General features: G+C 31.3%; 1 protein-coding gene across 1 annotated transcript in view; it reads left to right on the top strand.

Annotated features, from left to right (window-relative positions):
• LOC145333207 (uncharacterized) overlaps window positions 1-24,958 on the top strand; it is a 115,675-nt gene that overhangs the window by 80,765 nt on the left and 9,952 nt on the right. Inside the window, exons 22-29 of the mRNA XM_080178353.1 lie at window positions 2,264-2,333; window positions 3,654-3,736; window positions 4,682-4,714; window positions 5,197-5,230; window positions 16,330-16,408; window positions 18,669-18,764; window positions 19,354-19,392; window positions 19,921-19,983. Of these exons, the coding sequence (XP_080034479.1) occupies window positions 2,264-2,333; window positions 3,654-3,736; window positions 4,682-4,714; window positions 5,197-5,230; window positions 16,330-16,408; window positions 18,669-18,764; window positions 19,354-19,392; window positions 19,921-19,983 (497 nt within the window). The remainder of the gene's footprint in view (window positions 1-2,263; window positions 2,334-3,653; window positions 3,737-4,681; window positions 4,715-5,196; window positions 5,231-16,329; window positions 16,409-18,668; window positions 18,765-19,353; window positions 19,393-19,920; window positions 19,984-24,958) is intronic.

The raw sequence follows: 24,958 nt of genomic DNA, 5'->3' as shown, positions 1-24,958 counted from the left end.
GCTCATTTTCAATCATTTTCTAGATATTATTTTCTTTAAATTTGTTCTTGTTGTTTTGTGATACTAAGGAAATGCCTCGGTCCAAAACAGGCACAATTCAGTATAATACACTGAACTTTCAGACAAAGGTCATGTCATCAACGAGTTGGCTGGCTCTCTGTAGGACGTTGTGCCACTTAATGTTGCACTTGATAGACTAGATATGGTTAAAAAATACACCAAAATACGACCTGTGGTTTATTCTGTCCTCTAGAGTGTTGCAATATAAAGATAATGAAAAACAATTACTAGTCCTAAGTCTTATAGAACATCTTACCTACTAAATATAGTCTTATAGAGTGAAAATACAACATCCTCATAAAACAAGAACTTATCCTAGAGTCATTTTTAGGATAAGTATTACAGTACCCTTTCAAACTGTTATTTTATCAACATAATAACACTCATCTAGTGCCATTATTAGAAAAGCGTTGTATAGTATATAAGTGTTGGTATAATATCGATGTGTAATTTCAAGGGTTTATGTCGATTATATGATCATTTCTGACAATTTTCCACTAATATTTAGAAAGAAATAATACCAGTTTTGTTAGACCAGGTACTCAAACCCTCGGGCCTAACAAAACTGATTTAAATCTTATAATTTTCCATATTAATATCCGCGTAATGCTGTCTTTAATATGATGCGATAATTAACCATTAAAGATCTTTTTGAGTGATTGCTGTCATAATAAATTGGTACTGTTTTGTCATAGAGGTATGACATTATGACCAAAGAAATGAGCTGTGTAAGTTTACACATAGGAAAATAGGTTATTCTAGATTGTAAAAAAATACATATTTTTTATCCCTTTCAATTTTCCTCACTTCTTTTACAAGCAGTTTTCCTTTTAGCCCTTTAGCAGTGGTTTTACAGATTTTTTCTTTATTTTGGGAGGAAATTGTTGATTAAATGATGACCTATTTTCCTAAAAAATCTCCCCCCCCCTTGTCCTAACCCCTGTGACTAACTATTTGCCCCCCACACCCTGGTTAATACAATTACATTCAAAAACTTTCCAAGAAACCAGTAAAGAAGATGATTAAAGTCCCATAACAGATTATGACGTCATACGATAAAGCAACCAATGAGAGGCAAGAATAAATTTTACCATTGGTCAATTACAGTGTATACTGGCCTCTCATTGGCTATTCTATCGTATGACGTCATAATCTGCTGAGGAACTTTAATCATCTTCTCCAGTAAAAAGTAGAATTTTTTTTCTCGTATTCATTCGAATCCGGTGGACAGGAACCGGTTCTCATGAATACGAAAAAACTATGTCTAGCATCGTATTATATCCAGTTTTCTACGAATATAGAAATGTACAATCATAAGATTAAAACCAGTTTTTTTAGCCGGTGCCTCCGGCACCTCGGGGCTAAAAAACTAGTTTTAATTTTATAATTGTACATTCTATATCCGCGGAAAGCCGTTTATAATACGATACGAGAAATAACTATTCTCGTATTCATTCGAATCTGGTGGATGGGAACCGGTTCTCATCCATACGAAAAAACTATGTCTAGCATCGTATTATAAACGGCTTTCTACGAATATAAAAATGAACAATCATAAGATTAAAACCAGTTTTTTTAGCCCCGAGGTGCCGGAAAGCCGTTTATAATACGATGAAAGAAAAAACTATTTCAAACATCTCCAGTTTTTATTTTAACATCCTGTTGATAAGTTTCAACATAATTTGTGACAAATTAAAAAAATATATATTATATAATCATATTTGTTATTATATAATGTCTCATGACTGTTAAAATCGAAATGTATCTTCATGTCTAAGAATAATGTATTTTTAACATTCTAACTTTTAAAAATAATGTGAAACATTCAATCTGACCGTTTTAGAGATTTTAAGTAGCACAAAAGCTAAAAATGGTAATAATAGAACAGAACATTATAACAATAAACTAAAATTGTAATATCAAAGAATTTTTTTATCTCGTATTCATTCAAATCCGGTGGATAGGAACCGGTTCTCATCCATACGAAAAAACTATGTCTAGCATCGTATTATATCCAGCTTTCTGCGAATATAAAAATGTACAATCATAAGATAAAACCATTTTTTTTAGCCCATGCCTTTGGCACCTCGGGGCAAAAAAACTGGTTTTAATCTTGTAATTTTACATTCTATATCCACAGAAAGCTGTTTAAATACAATGCGAGAAATAACTATTAACAAATCTTAAATTTAAATTTCTTTAGGTGCGATTGATTCCTTTCAACGAACGTGGAAGCTTTTGGAGATTTGATGGAGAAATATTTGTTAGAAAAGGTAATTGTAGTACAGCTACTATATAACTAGGTATGTCCGTACGTCCGACAATAGTGTTATTCTATCCTAATATTATAAAGTTTTATAACCATCTTTGAGCACTTTCATTGAATTTTGATTGGTTGGTTCCAAACTTAAAGTGTCGTTTCAATCAATAATAATAACCCATAACAACCATAATCTTGTTAAAATTGATTTAGATGAATGTATATTTATCGTCCATTGTCTTTGATTTCTCAGAAATGAACTCCTGAATTTGATTCACAAAGACATAAAACTTGGTTTAGAGGGATGGACTTGCAATTAATTTCCCCTTTTAATGTTAATGTTAATGCACAGTTAGGATCTCCAGCCAAAGGTCGTGCAATCAAAGGGTTGGTTGTCTGTAATGTACTGTACTACGGGTATGAGGTGAAGGACCAAGAGTCTGGCCTTGAGTTGACAAGTTGACTGATCAGTCCAAGTGCAACTCACCCACACGACATTAACATTATTTCCCCTTTTAAAAATATGTCTAAGATACTTTGCATGTCTTTGCCAAATGCTACAAACACAGGGGATGGATATTTGGTTTTAGATTATGGTTGAGATAGATTTATAACTGTTAAAAGTGTTTAGATTATTTTAACTGCAATTATCCTCTCCCTACCTGTATGATACAAAATTCAAGGGCCTCTCTGTAACCTAAACTTATCCTGAAGTTAAATTTTGTGGTTATAATCCTAAGGATTAACATTGGTTAGAATTTGGCAGAGTAAGGACATGTGGTTACATTATTAAATAAAGAGGAAAATCTTCTAAAAAAATAAATTACTGCCTGTTTAAGCAATCCTAGGGGAAAACTAGGGCTCGGCAGCTGGTAGACTAATGCATTGCAAAATTATCAATGTTTATGATAGAAGGTTTAAAAAGCTATATTTCAGAGTGGCTCACAAACAAAAATTGTAATGCTTTATAAGTCAAGTTGATTCTATGTGAAGTTGAATCACATAAAAAATCTATGTATAGCCATCCCAACTATCTATAATCAAGAGAGGTATACTTATCTTTTATATAGATACAGCTCTATATCTGTAATTGTATTAAGGTGCCAAAAAGTTCTAGCCAGTTTGCTTCATACAAAGCTGCTTATAGTGCCTGTAAGAAATGACGTAATACTGGCCTACCATTAGTCAATTAAAATGTATACTTGCCTGCTTTTGGCAATTTAGTCTGTGTATTGGCCTATCATTGGTCATTTGTATTGTATGACGTCATTCTTTTTATAGGGACAATTACCATATTACATACACAATATCTTAACTAAAAATATATTTTTAGGATTGGGTGTCGCCAGAATTTTATTTAATCAGATGACAATTGATGTTTTTACCACTCATCTAGTCTCCTATACTAATATAAAGGTAAGTTTGTTTTTCTGTAAAAAAGCAAAAGGTCCATTGCATAGGGTTTTGTCACTCACAGGGTGACCTATTTTTACACGAAACAAGGATGTCAACATCCATAAAAGTGAAGCACTGAATCGGTAGGACAAACGGGCATTAACACTTGTATAGTGTCAGAACTGAATAATCAAAATATAAAAGTATAAGAGTCGAAGCAAAATTGTCAGTATATTTGTTGAAAAACTGTTTTAAACATGATAATGTTTACGGACATACTTACATTTTTTGGACTTGATTATAGAGTTGCTTCGCTTATATTATTGTACTTTGTTGTCCCAGGAATCAATATACCAAAAATCATATCAAACGGATAATTAGATCACATAAAAATTTGTTGTTAAAAAAGTAGAAAAATCAACATGATTAAAATGGATATACGGACATTCTGGTAATGATTATAGAGTTGCTACGCTTTCTAAATCGTACCTAACTACTACAGGCATCACCATGCAAAGTTTGAAATCGATAAGACAATTCTAACATGCCTAAGTTCACGAACCAAAGCTATCTGTCTCGGACGGGCGGACGGACGGACCAACCCTAATTATAGAAAAGCTTCGCTTTTAAAAAATGTAAGGTGAGGATTTTAGGTGTTATTTGGGACAAGTTACATAGATTTAAAACATGGTCGAAACAAGGATGACAACATCCATAAGCTCTGAAATGTAATATAAATAGCAGCAAAGTAACCTAACTATCTAGTTATCTTTTATAACAGTATAGAATTGTATTTAGGAGAAGTACCTATACATCCATGAACAGTGTTATCTATAGAGTTGACATGCATGTGTGCATTACCAACAGACGGACGGACCAAGTAAATATTTATAGGATGCTCATATTATAAGCTAATTTAAAGCTACAGCAATTTTTTTCATGTTTTTATTTCATAATTATATTTAGGCTGATGATAATAAGCTAGTCAGATATATGCAGGTATTATTACTTCCAGTATCACTTCCAAACCGTTTAATATCCGCTGGATTATAACCATTCCTCCGCCATACTTAAAGATCATATGTTGCATAGCATTAAAGACAATTTTCCACGAATATTGATACAAAAACCATAAAATAAAGTTTTTTTTATACAGAGAGTTTGGCCCTTGAGACTAACAAAACTGGTGTTAGCCTTACAATTTTCATTTTAATATCCGCGGAAAGCTGTCTATAATGCAGTGCAAAAAAATAACTATTCTAGGCATTTGCCGATTATTTTAATTCCTTTAGTTTTCAATCTTTCCAATAACTCCCATTGCTTTTATTTTTCCATAGATTTTTTTTGTAATTTGAAAAAGTCATTTAGTTTCTTATGCAGAAATTGATCTGAATATTTTTTTGAATCACGGACAACGCCTAATTAAAATTTTTGGTGGACAGTTGAAAATTATGTACATTTATATTTATTTTAATTTTTAGGCAACTGAAACTACAAATGCTATTACAAAATCAGGAAATTATTCAGTTATTGTAAGACAATACAGAGCTGGATCTTTAAATCATTTCAATGGTGCGCCAAATCGGGGTGCGCCGAATTTCAGCCAATCACAGCGCGGCATTTCGTAAAGATCCTGCTCAGGTTATGTCGGGTTCAAGTGTAAATTCTAATTGTTTGTTGGATTCTTACTTTTTTCATAAAAGTTTATTTGAAGCGTTGAAGGTAAATGTGACGTCATAAAAATGAGGAAGATGACAGAAAAAGTGGGAAAGAAACCCATAGAGGTGGATAATCACTCATTTTTATGACGTCACATGTCTTTTTTTCTCCATCTACCGTTAAACTACTAAAGGTTTATTAATGACTATACACGCATAAGCTATTTAAAAATAGTTATAATTTGCAAAATTATAAATATAAAAATAGAATATTGATAATAGTTGTTAAGTCAAATATCTTTGGTTAGATAGATAAATATTGATTTAGTTTAACGGCTGATAAACCTTTAGAGAGCTCTTGACTTTAGCAATTCAACAGATTAAATGAAAACCTCAGATCAGACTGAACGATAGGTTACATTAATTTATAAGTTTTGTACAACAAATTAGAAAATATTTTTATTATTATTGTGAATGTATAGCCTTGTAAAATTAACTGAAATGTTTGCAAAAACCCTTTTAGTAGTCCAAAAATACCTCAAATATGTTTAAAAACTTTAAAAAAAGAAATATGCATATTTAGCAAGGATATGAAAAATATTTCAAATAATAGGCATAGATGGTGCGGTTAGTCCAATATATTAGCGGCTAGACCCTTAAAGGCCACTAGGGTAAGAAGGGGGGGGGGGGGGATGATACTAGTCCTAACCCAATTTAAATTTTAGATTTAAAATAAAAGTAAAAAAATGTTTTTAGGGGGTATTTCTTGCCAGGAATAAGGTATACCCAACAAGCAAATTAAATATAAAATAATATTTGGGGGGCAAATGGAGAGGTCGTCAATTTTACGATGTGTTGCTCCCCAACGACAGCTGAAAAACGCGTATAGATTTCGTGATTTTTTCCCGAATTAATTTCGTTATTGGTAGAAGCTGATTTCTTGCAACCCTCCTCCAATATTGGTAAAACCTTCCCATCAGGAAGAAACACTTTAAAGGAGAACTAAATCGGTTTAGCGGTTAGTAAGATATTTGTTGACATAGAAATAAATGTATAAATATTGAAAATAATCATTGTGAACCTACCTAAGACCTTTGCCTTCATCAAGTATGATGTTTACACATGACTACTTTTCCAGTATGGCTTAGAAACCGATTACTATCCGCTGGATTAGAACAGGTTCTCGTGTATACTGAAACATCATGTGTAGCATTGCATTGCAGGAAATTTTCTACGGATTTTAAAATATTTTTTTTCGGGAATAGTCCCTTTCGTAACATCGCCCCATAAGGGGCGATTCGTCGTATTTTAAAAATGGCTTTTTATAGGTTATTTTAGTTTAGGTTAGGTTATATTTGGTTAGGTGATTGCCCCACAGGGTTAGAGCCCCCCGCAGGGGCTAGAAATAGGAGAAAAGCTACTGTGAAAAATACGAAGAATCGCCCCACAAGGTGCGATGTTACGAAAGGGACTATACCCTTTTCTTCTTCTTCATATTACTATCCACTAAAAGCTGATATAATACGATATGATAAATATCAATGACTTAAAGTAATGGATCTGTTACCTATAAAAAAAGAAGTATCAATGCTTTGAAATAACGTTTTCTTTATAATATCTCTTGATATCTGTATAATATAAAGGTTAATATTTAATATTTTTGTCTCAGTATCTTAAAATTGTATGTGTGATATCATAGATAAGATTTAATATATAATTTAACTTACAAGGCCGAAATTTCTATCTCTTTAAGTTTTCCCAAAAGACATCTATGGTCGCCTCCGTTATCCTTATTTAATAGTAACAGGATGAGTGTATGAGTTTGTCTGTGTGTCTGATTGTACCAGCTAATCTTGTCTGTGTGTCTGATTGTACCAGCTAATCTTGTCTGTGTGTCTGATTGTATCAGCTAATCGCTAATGTAGCTTCTCCTAGGTCCTGGGAAGGTGAGTAACTATTTTGGGGGAGGTTACCACCATACTTTGGAAACCACCCCTAGAAAAAAATGACTTACCCCCCCCCCCCGAAAAAGAAAAGAAAATGTTTGTATTACTTTTTATTTTAAAAATTAAAATTTGATATTAGAGTCGACGTCCCCACCCCCATCCCAAACAAATGCCCCTAAAGGCCTTCACATATTTATATAATATATATAAAGTATCTCCGCTGCAAATAAATGCTATCAGACTGTCAAATCTCTGTCTTTGTGTTGGGTGAGAGAAGTAAGATCCATTCAATTAGAAATTAATGCCCCAACAAATTTATTGTTCATCCCAGCTTTATCAACCACAGCCATGGGATAATATTTATTATTTTAACAAGGACAATCATGTTCATAAGTAGCGCAGCTTACATATGTAAATTTTGTTAAAATCTAATCAAAATGTTGCAATTTGTTACCATGCACGCGGTGGTCTAGAATTGAATCAAGACAAAAGTAAGTGCCGAGCCCTGGGACCTATGTATGGTGAAAATAAACATAACACCATGATTATTCCAGGTGAAACCAAAATATTTCAGCGGGGGCTTTTTGAGAAAATTAGATTTGAAAATTTCAAGTTCAATTTTCACCCCCTAGGAGTTGCTGCATAATCATGACAAGAAAAGCAAATATTATTTATTTTAAATTTTGAACAACTTTGCTTTTATAAAGTTCTTCATAAAACCACTCCTGAAGGGAGTTAATAAATGGCCATTTTTATCACTTGCTTTGCAAAGGTCACGAAAATTCAGCCTAAAATAAATCATATATAGAGAGATTTTAAGAAGGACTTCATAAAAGCAAATTGTTCAAAATTTAAAATAAATAATATTTGCTTTTCTTGTCATGATTATGCGGCAACTCCTAGGGGGTGAAAATTGAACTTGAAATTTTCAAATCTAATTTTCTCAAAAAGCCCCCGCTGAAATATTTTGGTTTTACCTGGAATAATCATGGTTTTCTATTGTCACCTATGTCTATTTTCACCAATAAAGGTACTAAGAAAGAGAGGTAATCAGGCTCCACCAATAAAAATATCCCGGGAGAACTCGGCAGACCTGCTATTGGGTAGAAACTATACACATTTTGGTATGAAAGGCCTTTTTTTTTTAATTTCTTCCCAATAAAAAAGTCGGCTATAAACGGTCGAATTTCTTAATTAAAACCCATAGATCAATTCGTTTCAATAGTTTTCAAATTTAGTGAAAGATTGATGCTAGTGACACTACTCCTTAATTTTTAATAGATTTAAAAAAAAATAGGGAAACAACTAAATAATAAAAAACGAGTCTACTCCATTTCCATTTTTTATAAGTGCAATTTTAATTAAGAAATTAATTGTCACAATTCCAAGTTTTTAGAGGATTCGCTAAAGAGGTGGATGAAAGTAACCCTAACACTAGTCGCCGGAAGGAAAAAGCAGTTTTTTGAAAGGGGCTATCTGAGATTATTACAGATTCTGATATATACATATATAGACAAATGAAAAATGCAAAAAACGAAATCAAAAGCGTTCCTTCTTGGGAGAAAATCCGGGAAAAAGATTTTAGCTATTTTTATCCTAAAATTGACATTGGCAATCCTGCAAAAAATATACAGACATTTTAAACTTGTCATTGCTCAGCACCTAGAAGTGGTAGAAAAATGCTACGCATACCATTGGAAAGCTTATAACCTCTATTTTTCATATTGGTATATTACGTTTTTGTACTATCATTAGTTTTTGAGCTATCCTCTGAAGTATACACAAATTTTAAAATGCAGTTTTTTCTTAAATTTTAAGTTTGATACTTGTTACACAAACCTTAAATCTTATTGCTTAGCACCTAGAGTTATATAATTATTTTATATAGATACCAGCAGCTTACCCCCTAACCTCTAGGGGCTTTGGCCTATAAGGTAATTTTAAAAAAATTGGGAATTTTCATTTTTGGGGGGGTTGGAGGTGTCCCACCCCCCCAAGAAAATAGCTTAAAACCACCACAGGACCAATAGGTATATACCCTGAAGAGTAGAATCCAATCGGTTCAGTGGTTACCAAGATCTTAAGGACAGACAGACAGATAGACGGACAGACATCAAGCTACTTTGTATTATAGATATTTGTATATTTTAGGTACTTTGGGTACTTTCAATCTTAGCTTAATTAAAATTGTCTTTGAAATGTGTATAGTTTGTAGTTTGGGGGGGGGGGGGGAGTTTATACACTTATAGGCAATGCAATTCAGTATAAAACTTTGCCTTTGATGTTTTTGGGTTTGTTGTCATTAACCTGATTCTCTTTGTAAAATCTCTTATATGACATAATCTGCCAGCAAATCTTTGAAAATTGAATTTTGGCACTTTTCTTCTAGGGGCTAGTGGGGTAAAACAGCTTTAAAAACACTAAAATCTAAAGTCTGAGCTTAGTTTTAGAAATATCAAGCTGATTTTTTAATGTAAACTTTTCTACATAATTAAGCTAGGTAGTCACTGAAGATTTCATTTGGTACTTTCCTCCTTGGAGTAGTTATGAGCCTATTTTTAAAGATGGCACTTTCCTTTTTGGGGCTAGTGGGGTAAAACACTCCCTGAAACATTAAAATCATAAGTCAGTACCAGATTTTGCCCTGGCTGTTTGGACTTGTTGTTATAGTTATTAAATGGTTCTTTTTTAAAATTTTCTTATATGAATATATCTACCTGTAAAACTTTAAAAATTAAATTTTGGCACTTTCCTTCTAGGGGCTTGTGGGGTAAAAAAGCCTGTAAAACACTAAAATTATAAGCTATGAGATTATTTTTGAAGATATCAAATTATTTTTTTTAATTTAACCCTTAACGGTCGGGGGGGGGGGGGGCGTTGAACGCCCCCCCATCCGGTTTTTTCTATCTCATTTTCTGTGTGTGAAAGATAAAGAGCCCAAACTGCTTGACTTTTTAAGTATGGGTATGACACATAACTGAGAGTTGGAATTTTTTGAATATCTCCATCCTGGCGGGCACAGGATGCCAGCAAACCTGGCAGGGTCATCCAGGTAAAGAGCAAAAATATTTTTTTGACTAAAACAAAGCATTTTATCATAGCAAAATACTAAAAAATCCTCTAGTAGTACATCCTTATATGAAATACAGGTGTTCAAGTCACTTTCAGGTTCCAGGTATGATCCTGCAGGTCCTGACCCTCCAGGTCTCCAGAAATCTTTAAAAGGCTCCTGTGGCCGCAATTTTTGACTTAGAGACTTCAAATTTTAAACTTAAGCTTTTCTTACATGTCTACATAACTTATTAAAATTTCATGAAGATCCGCCGCCGTTTTCCCGCCAACCGCCGACTGCGGCGGCTGGCAGCTGCCATTTACAGCTGCGGCCGCTGAAATTTATATTTTGATATTTGTAATGTAAAATTTACATAAAGATAAACATTTTCTGGAAAAAAATTTTTCTTCTAGCTTCAAAAATAAGAAAATTACAGCCGTTTATAATTTTTAAGTAAAAAAAGACCTAGAAACAAAGGTTGTCAAATAAAAGGGTGAAGGAAGCGAAAATTGACTTCGACTTATAAAAGGTCGGAAATTCATTATCAAACAGGGGACTTGCACAAAAAAAATTAGCCCTCTAGCTCTAATAGGAACTGAGATAATAAGGGGGGGCGTTGAACGCCCCCCCCCCCCCCCCGATCGATTAAGGTGCGGCAAGGGGCCCGACTGTAAAGGGTTAAACATATTTTACTAATTGAATTAGTAGCTTTTACAGATTTCCTTATGGCACTTTCCTTCTTGAGTCTAGTAGGGTAAAACACATCAAAATACAAAAATTATGAGTTCTGAGCTTTCAAAGATATCATGTTTAACATTGATGAAAACATATTTCACATAATTGAAACAAATGATATAGTCTTTGAAAGAAAGTGCCTAATTGAAATCTAATGATTATTTAGTTCAGTTATTTGAAAAAAGTTTTCATTAACAAAATCAGCCCAATATTTTTAAAAATAAGCACAGAACTTAAAGTTTTAGTAGTTTTAGAGTCAGTTTTACCCCCCACTATCCCCTCGAAGGAAAGTGCCAAAACTTAAGACTTTCTGGTATATTCAATCACAAGCGGTTAGGCTCTAGAGGACTCTAGAGGCCCTTGTGGTGAAGGTGACCCCTCTACTTTCAATTGTACTTATTAAAAGAAAGAGTTCATTTTTTTAGGGTAATTTCCCTTGGGAGGGTGATTGTACCCTCCCCCAAAAGAGTTAGAAAACTTCCCAGAACCTATAAGAAGCTACACAGTATAGAAGGACCATATCTGACCAGTGGTTACAGAGATCCTTTGCTACAGACAAAAATAGCGTACTACTTTATATAATAGGATATAAGAGATTTTACAAAAATAATCAGGTTGATAACTATAACAACAAGCCCAACATCTAGAGCAAAATTTTGTACCAAATTTATAAAAATTATATAAACTACCCCCACCCCCCCTTGGATCTTATAACTTAATTATTGGGGGGTCTTTCACCACACTACAACCTAGAAAGAAAGTGTTTAAATGAAATCATTAGTTGCTACTTAGCTCAATTATGTAAAAAAAGTTTACATTAAATAATCAGCTTGAAATCTCTATAAATAAGCTCAAGCCTTAAAGGCTTAAATTTTAATGTTTTGGGAAGTGTTTTACCCCACTAGCCCTAAGGAGGAAAGTGCCAAAATGAAATAAAAAGTAGCTACTTGGCTCAATTATTCAAAAAAGTATACTTTAATAAAATCAGCTTGATATCTCTAAAAATAAGCCCAGAACTTAAAGTTTTAGTAGTTTTGGGTGCAGTTTTACCCCACTAACCCCTTGAAGGAAAATATCAAACATTAGGTTTACTGGTATAATTAATCATATAAGAGATTTTACAAAAAGAATCAGTTTAATGGCTATAACAACAAGCCCAAAAACATCCATGGCAAAATTTTATACTGAATTTCATTGCCTATAAGTGTATAAATTTTCCCCCTCCCTACTTGGTTCTTACTACAAACTATACACATTTCAAAGACAATTTTTAATTAAGCAACAATTTAAAGTACCCAATGTACCTAAAATATACAAAGATATCTATATAGAAAAATTATATAACTCTAGGTGCTGAGCAATATGATTTTTAAAAGGTTTGTGTAACAAGTATTAAGCTTAAAATTCAAGGAATAAACTGCATTTTCAAAACTTGTGCATATTTCAGAGGATAGCTCAAAAACTAATAATAGTACAAAAACGAAATATACCAATATGAAAAATAGAGGTTATAAGCTTTCCAATGGTATGCGTAGCATTTTTCTACCACTTCTAGGTGCTGAGCAATGACATGTTTAAAATGTCTGTATATTTTTTTGCAGGCTTGCCAATGTCAATTTTAGGTTAAAAATAGCTAAAATCTTTTTCCCGGATTTTCTCCCAAGAAGGAACGCTTTTGATTTCGTTTTTTGCATTTTTCATTTGTCTATATATGTATATATCAGAATCTGTAATAATCTCAGATAGCCCCTTTCAAAAAACTGCTTTTTCCTTCCGGCGACTAGTGCTAATATGAAAGATTGAAAAAATATGGCATATGATACTTGATTGTTTTTTTCTTTTGTAGGTTTATATATTGTATGAACTGATATCTTCTAATATGAAAAAAAAACTACAAGCCGATATAAACACTTCCTGAAAATTGAGCATTAATTATTATTTTATATGTTGACGAGATCTTAAAAGACATACCATGCTCAACCCTATTTAATTTTCTTTAAATATTTTCTTTTAATTAAAGAATCTGGTTAGCGTACACTTATTCAAATATTACATATCAGTTCTTAATTAACAAATATTCGATTCCTTTTTTTTAAAGATAATGTTGGAATCTAAAATAATTTTCTCATATGCAGTGTAAAAAATAAATGTACAATATTATTTGTAATGGTTATAAATACTTTAATTACTAAAGAAATCTATTAAACTAGTTTTGGTTCTGAATAAACGTGCTGCGATTAAAACTTTTTAAAAGAATAAATGATTTTAAAAACTGTTTAAGTTTCTACCTTACCTGTTTTTTTATTCTTTTTTAACAAAAAGATTTTAGCTGATTCTAATAAGGTTTCAACTGTTACAATTTCTTAATAAAGAAACCATCTAATAGTTCCTTTTTCATTATGACCAAGTTCTTTACTATACATTAGTCTTCTTCTCTCATATTTCTATTTTTTCACCATACATAGGTCCCAGGGCTCGGCACTTACTTTTGTCTTGATTCAATTCTAGCCCACAGTGTGCACATTTAGTTGGGACTTTTAACCAAAGGTTTAGAACCGGATCTTATAAATACAAAAAAAAACTATGTCTGGCATCGTATTATATCCAGTTTTCTACAAATAAATATGTACAATCATATGTTTTTTTAGCCAGTGCCTTCAGCATCTCGGTGCTAAAAAAACTGGTTTTAATCTCATAATTGTACATTTTATCCGCAGAAAGCTATAATAAGATGCTAGATATAATATGGTCGAATTGTTCCTACATTACGATCCCATTGATCCTATTTAATTATTGGGATCTAGACTTTTTATTTTTATTGATACATATATCTTTCCTTAATCTTTATTAAACTGTTTTTAACCTATTTTTAAAACATATATCAAAAATATACTATGACACTAGTAGAATTAAACTGCAGAGCCTAAATTTGAATTAAGTCCCCAATAAACTTTTTTGAGGAGATTTAAAAATTAATTTTACTGTTGCTGTGGTCTTTTTTGATCAGAGCAAAAGGTCTTTTTTTATTTGGTTAAAATTCGTAGCTTTTAGAGTGTTTTGCTTCATATATATAGTATTCTGGTATAGAGTAAAATTAGGCCTTTTGATTTCATCTAAATTAATTCATTAAAAACTTAATTCTTTACAATATATCAATGAATTAACTTTATCGTGCTTGTTTTCCATCACTTATTTAAAACACAAAAAAATTGGTTGTAAAGGGTTAAATAGTGAAAGATGATAACAAACGTCTACGCAATACAACTAATTTTTTTTTGTCACATATACAAATATGATAAAATATAAGATTATTCAAACTTATTTTTTTAAATATTTTTAAAAAAACATGTATCTTTTAAGTGTATAGTTTTCATTCTTTTCATTTTGATTAAATAAAAATTATTTAACTACATTGGAAATAAGTCACTTGGTGAAAACACTCTTTTTTGAATTGTAAAAAACTGAAATGAAACGAGACTTCTAATTGGTTCAGACTTCAGAATAATATGTTTTATTTTAATGTTAAATTTCTTCTATATAAATTATTGTTTTAGAAAAAAATTATTTGCAACGAACAGAGTAGAGTTTTTATTATTGTATTGATATAATCTGAATCACATCAAATTGTTCTGTAAGAAACAATTTAACCCCAAACTAAAAAATGCTTTTGCTTCCATCAAAATGATCACAGCAACATATAAAATTGATTTTTAAATCCCCCAAAAAAAGTTTATTGGGGACTTAATTCAAATTTGGGCTCTGCAGTCTGATTCTACTGGTGTCATAGTATATTTTTGATATATGATAAAAAATAGGTTAAAAACAGTTTAACCAATACACATATTCTTCAATCTAGTTAGAAAGTTAAATTAACTATCTTTAGTTTTTATAAGATAGCCAGAATTCAGTCTTTCTTAATAGTACAATCCTATTTTATCAGAGAATTGCAGTTTTACTGGACAATTGCCAGGGAGTAAGGGAGGGGACAATAGATCGAATATTCAATATTTTTGGGGTCTCAAACCTTGGGGACTTGCCCAAAGTGTCCGTAAAGGATTTAGCAAGTTCTGACTGACTTTGGGGACTAGTGCACATTTGCCGCTGAATTTGTTAAGATCCTAGCAGACAAAACTCAATCTAGTTATAAAGTTAAATTAACTATCTTGATTTTTGTAAGGTAGACAAAATTTATCCTTTCTTAATATTATTACTTTTTAAAAGCGTAGCTATTATAAAATTAGGGTCGGGTCGTCCGTCCCTAACGGCTAGATTTTTTCGTTAATTTAGGCACGTTATAATTATCCTATCGATTTTAAACTTTGCATGATGATTCCTGTAGTACTTATGTACTATTTAAAAAGCGTAGTATCTCTATAATCATTACCAGAATGTCCGTACGTCCATTTAAAACATGTTGTTTTTTATAACTTTTTTAGCAACAATTTTTAAGTGATATAATCATCCGATTGATCTGGTTTTTTGAATACTGATTCCTATTACAATATAGTACAATATTGTAAGCGAAGCATCTCTATTAACCAAGTCCTAAAAATGTCAGTATGTCCTTAACCGGTATTCTGTATTTAAGAAGTTTTGCAACAAATCTATGTATAATTTTATCAAAACTTATATATCTATATTTTGTATGTTCAGTTCTGACACTCTTTAAGAGTTAATGTTCGTATGTCCTACCGTGTTTCAGAGCTTCGCTTTTATGGATGTTGTCATCCTTGATATCAGAGTATTTGCAGTTTTACTATTCTAAGACTTCCATCAGATTGTTAGTTTTATTTATTTTTTTTTCTCAATTATAGGAAAATCAATACTCAAAAAGTCATTAATTTCATAAAGTAGTTTTAGATAATTTAATCAGGAATGAGGTACATCCAACAAGCGAAATAAATCCAAGTCTATATTTTGGGTAGGGTTGGGCCGGATATCCGGCCATTTTCAATATCCGGCCGGATACCGAATATTGAGCCGGATATCCGGTAATTTGCCGGACATCGAAAGTTGGCCAGATATCCGGCCAGAACCGGATATCCGGCATTAGAAATCACAGAGATATCCGGTATCTGGTATCCGATCAAAAAAGTATCCGGCCCAACCCTAATTTTGGAGGCAGCCTAGTAAAAAAGTTTGTTATTTCTACTTAATATTTCCACAAAATTGGTCAAACCATAACCCTAAATTGTAAAGTAACTGAATAATGTTGATAATTAGATGCTGATATACAAATATTTGGTGGTGATATCAATGCTAATCCTATTGATAGTCTTAACCAACCTTATGGAATGCTAAGGTAAACCTTTTATTTTTTTTTGTTAAAATTGTCCTATAATTTTCAAACCTTGCAGAAAGTGTAGCAAATCTTTCAAAATTGTTAAAAGTCTGACTGTCAATTTTTACATCTTTTGTTTAGTATTATCTTTTTTTTGTATAAGAATAAGACAATTGATGATAAATTAATATACATCCCAAATAATGATAAACTAAATTAGCACTTTTGTTAAAACTATTGGTGAAAAAATTTGAGACTGCTCTTTTAGAACTAACCAATAAATTTAATAACAAAAGCCAACGGAAAAAAATTATATCTAACAAAAATAAATTCGTTTGAAAAAAATGCATATAAATAATATATAAATGATATATATTAAGCTATAAAAATTGGAAAGAATTTTAATGAATATAATAGATTTGAAATCTGCATAAAATTTTAAGGAATTTTTATAAAATTCGTTTTTTGTATAATTCTTTATCTATAAGCGCAAATACAAATTAAGTTAAATAATTTGACATCTGTGATTGGTGGATTGAAAACTATCTGCGCCCTGATTGAAGAAGCTTAAAAGACGTACATCATTCAACAAATTAGAGCGCAGGTAGTTTCCAATCCACCTATCCTATTGGTCAAAATTTATTAACTTAAATTGGATTTGCGCTTTTAAATAATGAATTATATAAAAAACGAACTTTATAAAAAATCCTTAAAATTTTATGCAGATTTCAAATCTATTATATTCATTAAAATTCTTTCAAATTTTTATAGCTTAATATATATACTGTATATGTTTATCTAAAATTAATTTATTCTGTGATGATTACCAAAATGCAAAATTTATCCAATGCCAAGTTAAAACTTTTCTGCATTAACACATTCACAAAGCGGCTTCTGGAAACCTCAATCTACTCTGCTATAACAGTTCATTAGAAGGCTTGCAGTAGCTAGAACTATTTATGATTTTATAGTATGGATGACAGAAGTTTTGCTGCAGACAGCTGGAACAAATTTGTACAAAAATAGCACTGCAATATTAAGCAGACAGTCTTTTTATTTCACCTTATTTAGTTCCATAATGAAGGATGATCTGTTAGAAAAGTACAATTGACAGTCTTTTTAAATCGTATTATATTTAGTTCCATAATGCAGGATACTCTATTAAAAAAATAAAATGGACAGTCTTTTTAATTCTTATTTTATTTAGTTCCATAATGAATGATGTTCTATTAGAAAAGTACAAGGGACAGTATTTTTAATTATTATTATATTTAGTTCCATTATGAAGGATGCTCTATTAGAAAAGTACAAGGGACAGAGTTTTTTAAATCGTATTATGTTTTGTTCCATAATGAAGGATACTCTATTAAAATATTACAATTGACAGTCTTTTTAATTCTTATTTTATTTAGTTCCATAATGAAGGATGCTCTATTAGAAAAGTACAAGGGACAGTCTTTTTAAATCGTATTATATTTAGTTTCATAATGAAGGATGTTCTGTTAGAAAAGTACAAGGGACAGTCTTTTTAATTATTATTATATTTAGTTCCATAATGAAGGAAGCTCTATTAGAAAAGTACAAGGGACAGTCTTTTTAAATCGTATTGTATTTAGTTTCACAATGAAGAATGCTCTATTAGAAAAGCACAAGAGACAGTCTTTTTAATTCTTTTTATATTTAGTTCCATAATGAAGGATGTTCTGTTAGAAAAGTACAAGGGACAGTCTTTTTAATTCTTATTATTTTAGTTCCATAATGAAGGATGCTCTATTAAAAAGTACAAGGAACAGTCTTTTTAATTCTTATTATTTTAGTTCCATAATGAAGAATGCTCTATTAAAAAGTACAAGGGACAGTCTTTTTAATTCTTATTTTTTTAGATCCATTATGATGCTCTGTTAGAAAAGTACAAGGGACAGTCTTTTTAATTATATTTAGTTCCATAATGAAGGATGCTCTGTAAGAAAAGTACAAGGGACAGTCTTTTTAATTCTTATTATATTTAGTTCCATAATAAATGAAGCTCTGTTAGAAAAGTACAAGGGACAGTCTTTTTAATTCTTTTTATATTTAGTTCCATTATAAAGGATGTTCTGTTAGAAAAGTAAAAGGGACAGTCTTTTTAAATCGTATTATATTTATTTATATAATGAAGAATGGTCTGTTAGAAAAGTACTAGGGACAGTCTTTTTAATTCTTTTTATATTTAGTTCCATTATGAAGGACGCTCTATTAGAAAAGTACAAGGGACAGTCTTTTTAATTCTTATTACATTTAGTTCCATAATGAAGGATGCTCTATTAGAAAAGTACAAGGGACAGTCTTTCCATCCATATTTTGCTACATTTGGTAATAGTGAAAATACATATACCAGGTAAAGTTTTTCTTAGAAATGGAAGTGCTGTTATGGTATCAACATACATCTATAGCTTTATTTAAAAGAATCACATAAATCATAAATTCTAAATATGTAAGGTGTATATATATCAGCCATATAGTAAGGTATTGGCAAATCCAGTTTAATTGATAGAGGCAAAGATTGCTTGTGGTTATACTCATTTATAGAATACCATTATAATTATACATCTATTCATGGCATTATTATTGAATCTTACAAAATTACGATAGAAATAACTGGCAATTTTTACAATAGTATGTCGATACAACATAGCAATTACCTAATGGTGCTAAATCTCAATGTGAAAAATGACAGTGGAGAACTTTTAAATAAATTATAAAAATATAAATAATTGTTACTAAAATCAGGCTTTAAATTTAAATAGATATATGCATAAATGTTTAATCCAGACAACTATCTGGCCAAATTGATGGAGACCCTCTTCGTCAGCTAGCAAATTGCTTTCTGTTCGTTGATATTTCAGTCGCTATTAGCTGATTTCAAAGACCCATTACAAAATCGCTACAGGGTCCCTTTTACTTTAATGCTATATAATTTTTTTTAGACATTACAAGCCAGAACGGATAGACTACCTCATGTACAGGTAAACTTTTCCAGGGGTGAAGTAAAATATGTGTAAAGTAATGTAGAATAGTTTTTTATTGGTCAGTGATTTATACACAAAATATCAGGCCTTCTATTTTTATTATATTAGATATATGTGTGAATTTGTTTTTTTAATATGGTAAATTATTTAGAATATACTAGAATAGACCAATAAATTGTCTACTTTACTTAATTCTACGCTTACTTCATGTAATTGTATTTTTAAAGAACGTGTCCTAACTCTTGTGATTTTGTTTTAACCCATTCGTGACGAGATTCCAAAGTTTAATGTTTTGATTCACCGGGCTTCAACAAAATATATTTTTTAATAACACTTTAGTACCTGAAAAACCAACTTAATTTAAAAACTTAAATCACTTATAAATAAGAGGTCTAAAAAAAACGATTGCATATCTAAATTCAATGGATCATTTTACATCTACTACTTGCTAAAAGCACCGACTAGCTATTAAAAAAAATCATAAAAGTTCTTTTAGGATTATTTCTAATTCTAAAACTTTTTAAGGACAAACAATCCTGCAGTAAAAATGGAGACACGAAATTTTAGCATGCCTATTATGCTTACAAGGTAAAAATTATTTGTAATTAATGAGAAAACAAGGATGACAACATCCATAAAAGCGAAGCACTGAAACGGTAGGACAAACGGACATTAACACTTGTATAGTATCTGAACTGAATAATCAGAATTTAAAAGTATAAGAGCCAAAGCAAAATTGTAAGTAAATTTGTTGAAAAGCTGCTTGAAGCAGGATAATGTTTATGGACATACTTAAATTTTTTGACTTGATTATAGAGTTGCTTCGCTTATAATATTGTTCTTTGTTGTCCCAGGAATCAATATACCAAAAATCAGATCAAACGGATAATTAGAACACTTGAAAATTTGTTGTTAAAAAAGGAGAAAAATCAACATGTTTAAAATGGACGTACGGACATTCTGGTAATGATTATAGAGTTGCTACGCTTTCTAAATCGTACCCAACTACTACAGGAATCATCATGCAAAGTTTGAAATCGATAGGACAATTCTAACATGCCTAAATTAACGAACAAAAGCTATCTATCTCGGACGGACGGACGGACGTACGGACGGACGGACGGACCGACCCTAATTATAGAAAAGCTTCGCTTTTAAAAAAATCGTCCAATATAAAGTAAGAAAATTGTCCAAAGATCACGAAACCTCTCTTTTTACTTCGTAAAACTGACTTATCCATATAAAAAAGTAACAGGATGTCTTCGTGCTTGTAGCTTGAAATCTCTGTAACAGCTCACCGATTCTATTTATACAATGAATCTTCTTATAAGCACAGGAAAGGTTTTTAACTATTTTAAGGGAGAATACCTCCATTCCAACCTCACTAAAGAAATTGCCCTAGAAAAAAATATTTAAAAAGTCATAGTGAGGGTCAAATTGCCCAAACCCTTTACTTAAGTGCTCCTAGAGGCATCTAGAGGCGAAGCCACTAATCCCTAATATTTAGCTATTATGGCTTTTAAATTTAATGAATGCCATATAGTCAAAATTAATAAATTGGTTAGAGCTACGTCGTGTTAAGCCAACAACTGCCGATATTATTTGGTAGAGGACTCTTCTTTGTTTCTTGGTTTTATATTAGGAAGGAAAGGCATTAGGGTTGGGGGACAATTTTGTACAGATCTAGAAATCAAATATCTAGGATATGATATAAGGGAAACATCACAGAAAACTAAATATGAAATAAAACTTTATTGATACCGGTTGCTACTGTTGATTTAGCTGTCAAAAATTGAAATAGAAGCAGCTTAGAGTACCTAACAAAATGACTTCATACAATAAAGATGACCAATAATAGGCCAGTATTTATTTTGCCATTAGTCAATTACAATGTATACTGGACTTTCATTTGTGTTTTGACGTCATTTTTTTTAGGCACTATAGGCTGCTTCATTGAAATGTATACACTTAATTGGACTATATATGGATATTTATTATGTAAAGATGTGTCGTATCGTTACAGAAATTACGGTTATTCTACATACAATCACACCCCCTCTACAGAGACAGTGGGGAAAATGGGCTGTTTATTACAGCAGTCCCCAAAGTTTTATAAGAACCTTTTTTTTAATTCGTTGGCTTAATAACTTTTGGAAGTTTAGGGGATTATGAATGGTTACTTTATTAAGTTGAGTGTGATTCAACTATTAATCTCTCGCTACAGAAGGGATAATTTTGTGTATCATCATTTGGGTTGTACATTAATTTATTGGCCATTATCCCTTTAGATCCCTACCCCCTTTATACACCCATCATTGGTAGCTAGCTAGCCCTGTCTAATTTACATTTTCAATTAGAAACTAATTATTATTCACATTTAGACAGAATAACATTACAACAAGGTTGACAATATCCATTATTACAACAATCAGATAATCATATCATACAAATTTTGTTATGAAAAAATCAGCCTGTTTTTTTATAGCCGAGATCCTTAATCGTACCTTATTGTTCATGATTCATAGTTTAAAATCGATAGGACAATTTAACTACATAAAAGAGCTAACTGTTACGAACGTACGGACTGACGGATCGACCCTAATTATAGAAAAGCTTCGCTTTTAACAACAAGCACATATCTACTTCATTAGCATATGAAGCATATTTTGAATACTGTCTTTAGATTATGAAATACCAGCGACTACGCCTCTAAAAATCTCTAGGGGCATTTAAGGAGTCCAACCCTTATACCATTTGCAATTTAATTTTAAAAAATTCAGATGGAATGTGGAAATGTCCTCCACCAAAATAGTTAAAAACCTTCCTGGACCTATGATAAGGTTCACTGTAAAGGAGAACTATATTGGTTCAGCGGTTAGCGAGACCCTTCGCTACAGAACAAAAAGCTTACTACTTAGTATAAAAGAATACTAGAATGTAAATAAAAAAAATATTACAATATTCTCAAAAATATTAGATTTTAATTTCAGATCTTTGTAGATTTTTTGTGTAAATACTGAGTGCAAGTGTAATTTTAGATATGCTTCGATCCTAAAAAGACAATTTGTTTGTCGTGTGTTTTAATTTTAACTTTTCTTTTTTTGCTTTATCCCTTTAATCGATATATTATTACTTGGATGTTGCACCAGATTTTCATGTACTTTACATACATTCAGTAAAATACCCCTATCCTACCCATTACCTCATCCCTTCTCATCCTACTGAAAGAACGAGCTGACCTATAAGGTCCATGTTAGCAACCTAAATTGACTAAAAAATTCCTCCTGTTGATATATCGACGTACATTACATCCATTGGATCTCCCTTAATTTTCTTCTCTTCTACAGTGACATTAGGTGACAAGACAAAGAACTATAGATTAATGTACACCTTTAATTACGATAAACAAAATTACCCCTTAAATAGATTACAATTGTTGGTCACACAGTTTGGATACTGCGGGTTTGTTCAACCCAACCAAGATTTAGTAAAAGTCCTCAAAGTGATTAAGCCAACCAAAAAGAGTAATTGTTAACTTTTGGGACCAGTAAAATTTAGAGTCCAATATCCCCTCCCTGACTGGATATATCCAGAGTTAAAAAGTAATAAGAGCTGTAATTTCATTGTTTGCTGATGGTTTTCAAAAATCTGCCAATAATTAACTGTTTCTCATCTATTTGTATACTATACTATACTACTTTTTATACTCCTTCAGTTATGAACATAATTTTTCTTGTTAAAATTCGTGGAATATATAAATTATCAGGGAGGGAGGGGGCAATGGTCTGTTTATTACACTAGTCCCCAAAGTGTTATATAATGTTTTCTTATTCGTTGGCTTAACAACTCTGATGAATTTAGGTTGGTTGATTATTAGGTTAAGTGTCCAAACGTTTCAACCAATAATATTGATCTACAGAAGGTTAATTTTGTGTATCATCATTGGGGATGTAATTAATTGATCGGCCATTGTCTTATCCCTTTAGATCCCTGATAAATTAATCTGTCACTGTTAATGCAAGACAATCATGAATAAGCACATTTTATCTCATATTTCTTTTTATGCATATTTAAAGCAATTATTTAAGGAAAGGATTTATAAAATTTTTATGTAAATTAACTTATTATTTTTTATTTAATTAAAAAATATATAATATATCCATTAAGAAATAAAGCTATTTAAGAAAATGGGCGGAGACAGCGTAAAGTGGCACCAAAAAAATGACGTCATACAGTAAAGTTAACTAATGAGAGGCCAGTATACACTGTATTTGACCAATGGTAAAATTTATACTGGCCTCTTAGTTTTTTTTTATCGAATGACATCATTTTTTTGGTGTCACTTACGCGTTAAGTTATGAACCAAAGTAATGGTGGAAAAGTTTGTGCATTTTTTGGTACACACCAATCATGACAAACTTTAATTACTAAAAATATATTTGTGTCGGATTATCACTTCTGAATAAGTTTCAACATGACACTTTATAGAAGTTTTTGCTGTTTTCTTCTAAAATGGGTCAAAATTGTCTTTTTATTTGTTACAATAAAAGTATATTGTGCTTCTACAAAAAAATCGCTATATATTTACTTCAATTTTCATTCATACAGTTTCCTAAATTTAATTATTGGAAATATTTTCTTTGTTTCTTTAAGAAGAATTTTATTTTCACCAGTTGAAAACTCACCCTACCCTTCCCTGTATATTTCACTCTTAAAACCTAGGAGATTAAAAAAGTGTCATGTGTGACGTCTGAAAAATACGTCTGAAAAGTAAGGATGAGAGGAGAAGTGGAAAAGAAAACCTCTAAAAAAGAGATGGATTTAAACGTATTTCTATGACGTCATACATGACACTTTCTGTATCTCCGAAAACCTATACTCTTTCTACGGGGCTCTCAATAATAAACCTAACCGAAAATAAAAACTAAATATGGGGATAGGGTAATATTAATTCATTCACAAAAAAAGCTAAATTTTGCCTGATTTGATATGTCTGTTTGGTTGAAAATTAATTATACAATGCAAATATGATTCCTTCTTACGGTGAAGTGGTAGAGTTGATTCGACTATAGTAGAATGTCATTAAATGTAAAAGTATAGTTGTATAATCCAGACAACTACCTGCCCCAAGTTGCAGAGATCCTATTCGTCTGCTAACAAATTGCTTTTTATATATGGACTCTGCTGTGTTCATATTTCCGACGCTATTAGCTTTCAAAGACCCAATCCAAGTTTTGGGTTTGGGTAACTGCCCTGAGGGAAGAGTTACACATAGCTCGTATCCCCTCTATTCTTTTATCTTTCCTGATTTTTAAGTCAATATTAATATGTGTTATAATGTTTTAGTATACTATACCCATAAAATTACATTCATAGAGCAGCTTTACAGTTTATTTTTATTAAGATTGATATCGTAGCAGCTTTACTTTAAAGAAAATAATTCAAATCTCTGACTGTTCTTATGTGTATTGTGTATGACCTAATATAAAATCAACAAGGATGACAACATTCATTAAAACTTGTTGAAGGAATATAAAAAATACTGTATTTCATTAAAATTTGA

The sequence above is a fragment of the Acartia tonsa genome, chromosome 12 (assembly GCF_053477335.1).
Source record: "Acartia tonsa isolate MP-2025a chromosome 12, ASM5347733v1, whole genome shotgun sequence".
Lineage (NCBI taxonomy): Eukaryota > Metazoa > Arthropoda > Copepoda > Calanoida > Acartiidae > Acartia > Acartia tonsa.
The sequence above is the reverse complement of the archived record's forward strand: the minus strand, read 5'-3'. Positions and strand labels throughout refer to the sequence as shown.